The 9261-nt window shown below is 22.5% G+C and overlaps 1 protein-coding gene across 1 annotated transcript; it reads left to right on the top strand.

The window, feature by feature from the left end:
* Nucleotides 1-3998: 3998 nt before the first annotated feature.
* Phum_PHUM309270 (class A rhodopsin-like G-protein coupled receptor GPRmys, putative) lies at nucleotides 3999-6818 on the top strand (the record flags this gene model as incomplete). The annotated part of the gene is made up of 5 exons (XM_002427272.1): nucleotides 3999-4264; nucleotides 5527-5838; nucleotides 5926-6155; nucleotides 6225-6458; nucleotides 6580-6818. 5 exons carry the CDS (start codon nucleotides 3999-4001, stop codon nucleotides 6816-6818), a joined length of 1281 nt encoding a protein of 426 aa, XP_002427317.1.
* Between the last annotated feature and the right edge of the window lie 2443 nt (nucleotides 6819-9261).

Below are 9261 nucleotides of genomic sequence, written 5' to 3' on the forward strand. Positions count from 1 at the left end.
ATAAGAAAAAAAAGAAACCTGGTAAGGTAGAAACAAAAAGAAAACGTTAAAGGAAAACAAAAAACTTTTCTTTTTTTTTTAACGGAAGTTAAAAACTTTCAACCAACGTAAATTTTTCCTTGTTTTAACATTTAAAATTTTTTCCAGGAATTGTGAGATTTCCCTCTCTCTCTCCCTTCCCCCCTCCTCCTTTTTTTTAACCTGGTATAGAATAAACTACAAATAAAATTCTCCCCCCCCCCCAAAAAAAAAAAAATACGTGAAAACGTTAATTTAATTTAATTTAGTCATTGATTGATGGAAACACGTTTGAAAAAATAATTAATTTTTTATTTATTTTCATTTGATAAAATGCATTATTAATTCATTATTATTATTATTATTATTATTATTATTATTATTATTATTATTATTATTATTATTATTACTATTATTATTATTATTAAACATGAAACGTTTCGAATGATTATTTATACTCGCTTTTTGCAAATTATTAACGATTTTTTTTTAAATGATGACGTCAATAAAAATAATAACTAAAATATCGAAATTTTTTTTTGCAGTTTAATTTAAATTTAAATTTAAAACTTTTTATTTTCCAATATTGGAAATGAATTATAAATTTTTTTTTTGTCGAAAACTTGATCTACATCCCCTTCCCCACCCCCCAAAACCCCCCAAAAAAAATCTTACAATTTTTTTATTAAATATAATAAAGGGAATAGAAAAAAAATAAGGATTGCAAAAAAAATTAAAGTTTAAAAAAAATAAAAGAAAAGAAAAAAGATTTTCGTTGTGTTTTGTTTGTTTGTTTGTTTGTTTTGTTTTGTTTTGTTTGCAACATAATAAACATGATGAACTCAAGGCTAACAGTTATAAAAATTGATTGATTAAATCGATTATTTGTAATTTTTAAACCCGAGAAGACTCGAACAAATTACTAACGATTCGCTTTAATGAAGTTTTAATTAAATTAAAACGATTAAAGAAAAAAAAAACTTTGCGACGATGACGACAACGACGGATTCCGCTGTCAAATTAAAAAAGGAAAAAGAAACAATAATAATAATAATAATAATGATAATAATAATAAACGAAACGCAGATAAAAAAAAGAGGAGAAAAATGAGAAAATAATGTCGTCGAGGAGGGAGTGAGAGGAGGAAAAATGAGTTGAAAGAGTTAAAAAACAACAACAACAGCAACGGTAGCGGAGTCGGCGTCGACATCAACAACAACAACAACAACAGTAGCAGAAGATAAAAAGCGTCAGTTTTTTTTTTTTTGTCATCATCGAGTGGAATATACTCAATTAAGTGGAAATTTAGCGATGGGAAAAAAGGTTGCTGAATTAATGTTTCGACGGAAGAGGAAATGAACAAGAGTTCTGGCGTCATAAGCGACCAGACGTGACGCCATCATTTTTATTTTTACTTTTTTTTTAAATAACAATTGAAATCGTCAAACATTTTTTGATTTTTTCACCGCCTTTTACAAAAACCCCTTCTCCTTATTTTTTTAATTTTTAAACAAACGGAAACGGAAATCACCGAGTATTAAAAAAAACTTATAATTTTTTTATTAAAGCACAAATCACTTTAAGTTTATTCAACCGAATTTTTTTTAACCGTACTAAAAAATAATAATAATAATAATTTTACTTATATTTATTTATCGCCTTAAAAAATTTTAAGTATTTCCGTCTGGAAATTTTTATAAAATGAAAAAAAATTTTAATCCCCTCGTCAGACAATTTTTTCATTCATTCATTCTTTTATTTTGTTTTGTTTTGTTTTGCTTTTTTTTAATAAATATTTCAAAACAAATTTTACGCTCGAATAAATATGACACAAATAATTAAAATAAGTATTTTATAAAAAATACGGCGTGTTTTAATATAATAATAATAATAATAAAAGAGAGATTTGAGTTTGAATTCAAAAATTTTCCTTTTTTCTTTTTTTTTTTTTTTTTTTGTTTAATTGAAATATTATAAAACGTATTATTTAATAATAATATGTCACGTGTTTTCACGTGTCAACGCGTTTTAAAATCATCATCGAAAAATTAATTAAATGAAAATTTTTTTTTAACAAATCATCTCCGCCATTTTTCTCTCCCAAATTCTTATCCGCATTTCGAATTAAAAGCAAAAAAAAAAAAAATTTTAAATTATTTTCTCGTGCGCTTTCTTTTTTTTTTTAATAATAAAAAATATATAAAAATTTGATGATGCGAAACCCTCGAGTAAAAAAAAAAAATTCGATGGGAAAAAAAAAAAAGAAAAATCGTAAAAGGTTTTTCCAACGTTTTTTTTTTTAAAAACGTGGGGAGGGAGAAAAATTTTTTTTTTTTTTACTTTTTTAATCTATCCATCGACCGAATCGACAAACAACCACTTTTTTTTTTTTATTCTTTTTAAAACAAGACACAAAAAAGAAACCACTTTATTTTTTTTTTTTTGTAAAAACTGATGTAATTTTAAGTTCGAATCGAAAAGAAAAAAAATGGGAAAAACTTCAAAATCAGCTAAAAAAAAAAAAAAGAAAAAAAGTTTTTCTAGTGAATAAAAACATTTTTTTTTTAGAAAATTTTCCTTTTTTTCCATCATAAGAACATAAGTAAAAAACAATCCGCTATGAAAACATAGGAATGGAAAACTCTCGAAAGAACCACACGTGGTACTCAAACAAAACAAACAAACAAAACTCATCAATATAATTTTTTAAAAACCTTTTTAAAACATTTAATTTTAAAATTAAAGAATTGTGTACCCCCCCCCCGAAAAAAAAATTGTTTTTCAACGAAACTTTATATTTAATCAAAGCAAAGAAAAATCACGCACACGCACACGCACGTTAAATAAATAGCCTTAAAAAAAATTTTCTAGAATTTCAAAAAGTTTTCCATTCGTGTTAAACCACATTCGGTAAATAAAAATCTCTTTTTGACGTAATAAAAATTTTTAAAATTTAAATTTTGGACATTTGTGACATCCGGTTTTCAATCTTTACACGATATAAAACTTTAAATCTTTTTCCCACGATATATATATTTTAAAAAGAAATTTTTGTTAAAATAAAAAAATATGTTTACATTTGTTTCATTGCGTTCATTTTCCAAAAAAAAAAAAAAATGGCGTCTTTAAAATTTATATGCGCATAATCGTTTTTTTTCTTACAAAAAATTTTCTAATTACGTTTAATAAAGTGTTTGTTTCAAAAAAAAAACTTTTATTGTCGTCCATATTGAAAAATTAATAAACCGTCACGTTCGTTATTTAAATTTATTAATTTGCAAAAATTTCAATTTGAAAATTTTATGTTTTTACATACTACTACGAACCGGATATAGAAAATTCTTAATTGTTTTATTATTATTATTATTTTTAATAAAAAACCATAAAATAGTTTCGAAACTTTTTATACGAGTATCATTAATAAAATATTTTTTTTACTAGTCTTGAATTTTTTGACATTTTCCGGTAATTTTGAAAAAAAAAAAAAATTAAACTTACCCGAATCCTTCGGCTTTTCTTCAAAATTTTCCTTCTTTCTCTCTCTCTCCCCCATATTGGATTATTTTCGTAAACTTTTGTAATAAAACACACACAATTACTATAATAAACACACACACAAAACAATTACTATAATAAACTTGTTAAAACAATTCTCACTCGCGAAAATTTAAATAAAATTATGTTTAAAACTTTAATTATCATTATTATTAATTAAACACTAAATTTGACTAAAACACTTTTAGTACTTCTTGTTCCCCTAAAAAAAAAAAAGAAAAAATTTATTAATATAATGATTTTAATTTTTCTAGGAAAATTTTAGGAAAATTCGATCGTTATGATATTTACAATAAAATCATGTAAACCGGAAATAATTAATTGAAAAAAAAAATGGCGTAAAATTTTTTTTTTAAATTAAAAAAAAAATCGATTTACGAGTTTAAAATACTAAAAGGTGACGTCATATAAAAAAAAAATTAATGATGGAGTATTCGATGACCACGACGACGACGACGACGACGACGCTTCCTTTTTTTAATCCTAATCTCAGTTATGAAAGTTTAAGAAAATTCATACAGAGCATGAATTTAACAGAAGAAGATCTTTATAGATTTTTTAAAATGCATTTTCCAAACGATACAATTCGAGGTTTGATACTTGCACCGAGAGAAATTTGTTTATACGATCCAGATAAATATTGTGATGGAACTTTAAAAGCTTTTGCCAACGGTTACAAAGATGTTCACGGGTACGTACGTAAATTTTTTAACATTAAAAATATTATTTGTTATAAAAATTTTCCTTTATATAAAAAAAAAAAAATCCTCGATTAATAAAAAAAAAAATAATTAAAATAATTTTTTATTATTATTTGAGGAAAATTAAAAAAAAAAAATTGGCATCGAAAAAGTTTATGACTAATGTCATGTACTTTAAAGATGCCAAACAATTTTTCTTTTTTTTTTTTTGTTGGATGAGTGCAGTGACCTTTGACATTACCTTTAACATCCGGTTTTGTTTATTCAATGTTATTTTACAATATGGCGATATTATTTTTACATGGAAAATGGTCATCAACTTTACTTTTAATATTTCCAGAACTTCTTGTCTAGTATTTTCTTTTCTGATAACGTGGCCTCTTTCTTTTAGAAGGATCCCTTTGAAGTTTCACCCTTTTGAAGCCAAATAACGCCTCTTTTGTGTTCATGATAGGCAGCCTTTCTATAATCAAAACTTAGACAACGACGACATTAATGTTTTCCATCAATCCAAACTATATTTACGTATTATTATTATTATTATTTCATACCAAATTTTATTAAAATCCTTTTCTTAACAACGCCATTTGTAATAATCATTAAAACCTTATTTTTAACATAAAAATTAATTTTCTTTTCTTTTTTTTTTGTTTTATTATTACTGTTTCAATTAAAAAATTTAGTTAAGCTTTTAATGTTAATTAACGGTAGAAAATTTAAACTTTTACCCAAAATCTTAATGAAATTTATTTAAAATTCTTTTCCCCGCCCCCCCTTTTTCTCTTTTTCTCTTTTTATTTTTTTTTTTTTACCTAAACTTATAAAAAGTTTTTATTCGACTTAATAAATTAAATTTAAAATAAGAAAAAAGAAAAAAGTCTTTTGAAAATTTTCTTACGACTTTCTTTTTTTTATTTTTATTTTTGTTCATCATCCGCAAATTTTATTATTATTATTATTTTGTTTTATTGTAAATCGTTTATTTTTTTACTTTTTTTTTATTTAATTTTATTAAAAAAAAAAAATTTACTTTTATTTTTTATTTTTATTTTGCACGCAAGATGAATTGAATTGCTAAGTTTTTTCAATGTAAAATTAATTAGATTTTAATAATAATAATAATTTTTTATTTAAGTATTATTTTGCATAAATTAAATTTAAATTGTTTTTATTAACCGGATAAACTTTAGTAAAACAAGAAATATTATTATTATGAATTAATAAAAAAAAATTTTTTTTTTTTACCCTTCAGGTACCTGAGTCTCATGGTTTGCCTTTTTGGAACGATAGCAAATCTCATTAACGTTGCAGTTCTAACAAGAAGAGAAATGGCTACAAATCCCATTAATAGAATTTTAACCGGATTAGCTGTTGCAGATGTATTGGTTATGCTCGAATACATTCCATTTTCCGTTTACATGTATTTAATTTTTCCGGGACAAAGAAATTTTCCATATTCTTGGGCAGTTTTTATTTTATTTCACGTACATTTTTCTCAAATAATTCATACGATTTCAATATGTTTAACTCTTGCATTGGCGGTATGGCGGTATATAGCCATTCGGTAGTATTTATCGTTACCTTTGTAAATGTTTTGTACATTACCCTTAAAAAATTAAAAAAAAAAAAAAACAAATCATTTGATTTTTAGGTACCCGCATAAAAGCATAACTTGGTGCACGGGTCCAAGATGTCGCGTGGCTATCGGTACGAGTTTTGTATTACCTTTAATTCTCTGCATACCGTCCTATTTTGTTTTCTACATAAAAACAACGAGAATAACTGAAAATTCAGCTGAAATTTATTTGTATCATTTAGATTTAAGTGATGTTGCCAAAGAAAACGATCAATTGTTGTGCAACGTCACGTTTTGGACTTACGGTAAGAAAATTTTCTAAATAAAAAATTATTGATTACGTCATAATGAAAAATGAATGAATAAATTTACAGGAGTTTTAATCAAATTGTTACCCTGTGTTATTTTGACGGTGATAAGTATTCGATTAATTAAAGCTCTCTACGAAATTAACAAACGTAACAAATTATTAAAAACAGCAAATTCTACTCATCATAATGAAAATTCCGTTGAGAGACGAGTCATTTTGGCGAAAGAAAGAACAGACAGAACAACCAGAATGTTGGTCGCCATTTTAATACTTTTCCTTCTTACTGAATTACCACAAGGTACGATTCATTATTATTATTTTTTTTTTTTTTTATTGCCACTATTTTGAGTGGGAAATATAAAAGAAAAAAAAAAATTTTCTTTTACACTTTTTTTGAGTAAGCACACGAATTTTCACAGGTATTTTAGGATTGTTGAGTGGAATATTGGGCACTTGTTTTTTCCGTAACTGTTATAATTTATTTGGAGAAATAATGGATATATTAGCACTCGTAAACAGCGCTATAAATTTTATACTTTATTGTTTCATGAGTCGTCAATTTCGTCAAACGTTTGAAAAAGTTTTTAAAATAAATTTATTTACCGAAAACGTACCTCGTATCGGTCCCCCAACGGATATGCAAAGTTCGTACGTTTGATATTTTTCACGCTGTAACAAAGTCAAAATGAAAGTTCATAACATGTTTGAAAACGATAAAACTACATTGTAAAAAACATTTATTGTGTGTGTGTGCGTGTAAAAAAATTATGTAAATGTTTAATAATATTGTAAATAATATAAATAATTCATTCATTTTTTAAAAATGAATAATTTTTAATGAAAAATTGCTCAATAATTAGGTTAGTTGTATTAAATCAAAATGGCCGCTTCCATAAACTTTAGGAAAAGCTGCCTTGTTTTTAATTAATTTAAGAAAATTTTTTTCTTTTTCATTCTTTTTTCTATTATTATTAAAAATGCCTTGTTAATATATAAATAATTTAAAATTTACTTTTTTTTTATTTAATTATATTTGAATGATTAACACAATCCATAACATTAAAAAATTTATTTAATGAATATTTTAAAACCTTTAATGTATTATTATTATTTATTAATTTTTTTTTGAACCATATTTTTATTATTATTATTATTATTATTATTATTACCTAAAGTAAAATAAAATTTATGACTTTTTTAAATAATAAAAAGAACAAAAAAAAAATTTTTTTTTTTAAACAAATGCATTAAAATAAATAAATTATGTATATTTTTTGTAGTTCTTTGTTAAAAATTGTTAAAATCTTAAATTATTATTTATTTAAAATCAAATTATAAAAAAAAAAAAATTTCTTTTCTTTTTAAAATAAATAAATAAATATTTTTCAAAAAAAAAAAAATTCTTTTCTTTTTAAAATAAATAAATAAATATTTTTCAAAAACAAAAATTATTCAAGTATAAAATTTATTTGTTTTTCATTTGTTTTCCTTTTATTAAAAATAAAAATAAAAAATTTTATTTGGTATTTTATTTAATAATAATAATAATAACTAATTAATGTCATGACCATTAAATAAATTAATAAAGAAGAAAAATTTTCTTTAATGAATAAAATAATTGCAAAAGTTTTAATTAAAACTTTTAATAATAATAATAATAATATATATTTTTTTTATTGAGGTTTTGGTGGAAAAGTTTTTTATTTTATTTTTTTTTAAGAACTTATTATGGGCTTGATAAAATATTAAATAAAATAATTTTATTGATCAAATAATCAATAATAAATTATTTATATTAAAAGTATTTCAAGAATTATTCAAAGGACATCCCTAAAATAAATAAATAATAATAATAATATTTGTTATTGTTCACTATTGTTTTACTTTTCTGAGAAATTTTTTTATTAAAAATTTGATTTAAAATAAAATTTAAAAAAAAAAAAAAAAAAGCAAGAGAACTTTGGTGGTACGCCCCTAAAAAGTTTCATATTATTTAAAATAAATAAATTTTTTTGTTTCCCTTCCCCACCAGTGCACATAAGCATTTAAATTTTTATTGAAATAATATACTGCTGGAAAACATTTAATATTTATTACTAAAAACGTTTTTTTTTTTTTTTTTTTTAAAATGTTGTAAAAAAATTTTTTTTAAACGAATTTTTATACCTTTTTTCCCCATTTTATATATTCTATAGTTTATTATTGCTCTCTCTAAAATTTTTTATAAATAAAAAAAAATTTTTTGAAATGTTTTAATACATGTTTTGCATTTTCCAATATTATTATTATTATTTTTTGAAGTTGTACTTGTAATATATATATATCTCTTTTTTAATTTTTTGTGATAGAAAGAACAATGTATGACCCTAAAATTATTTTTATATTAATTATTTTGATGTAAAACAATTTAAAAAATTAATTTTTTTGTTTAAAATTCAATTTTCTTTGTTTTACATTGAAAATTTTTTTTTAATCATTTCAAATTGACAGAAGATTTTTAGTTCTCTGAATGCAATTTTTAAACAAAATTGTTTTATAGTAATATTCTATATTATTTAAATGTTAAACTTTATTTTTTAATTCTCTATATTATTACATTTTTATTAAAAATTATTATTTATTTAAAATGAATTAGTTACATACTTTTATTAAGCTTCCAACAATTACAATTTTCATATTACTTTTATTGTTTTCAACTTTTCATAAATTTCCATTATTATTTAAATGTATTTAAATCCATGCTCCGTATATTATTATATTAATAAATTTTCTTCAAATAAAAGAATACATTTTTCTTTTTTTTTTACAAAGACTCAAGAGATTTTAATAACGTTTTTTAATTCTCACCATAACAGTTATATTCTATTTAACAATAAAATAATTTGCCGCAATAATCTTTTTGCCGCTCGACTTAATAATCTAAGATGTCTTTTTGGCGCGCAAAATAAGATTTTATTATAATAATAAAATGTAATAAGCAGGATTATAATTTTTTTAAAAATGAATTTAATTCATAATGAAGCTCCGTTAAAGGTATTAATTGAAGATTTAAGTCGATTTGAGAAATCAAATGATTTCTGGATTTATAAATTTAAAGAAAA

The sequence above is a fragment of the Pediculus humanus genome, genomic scaffold (genome assembly GCF_000006295.1).
Source record: "Pediculus humanus corporis 1103172107709 genomic scaffold, whole genome shotgun sequence".
NCBI classification, from domain to species: Eukaryota; Metazoa; Arthropoda; class Insecta; order Psocodea; family Pediculidae; genus Pediculus; species Pediculus humanus.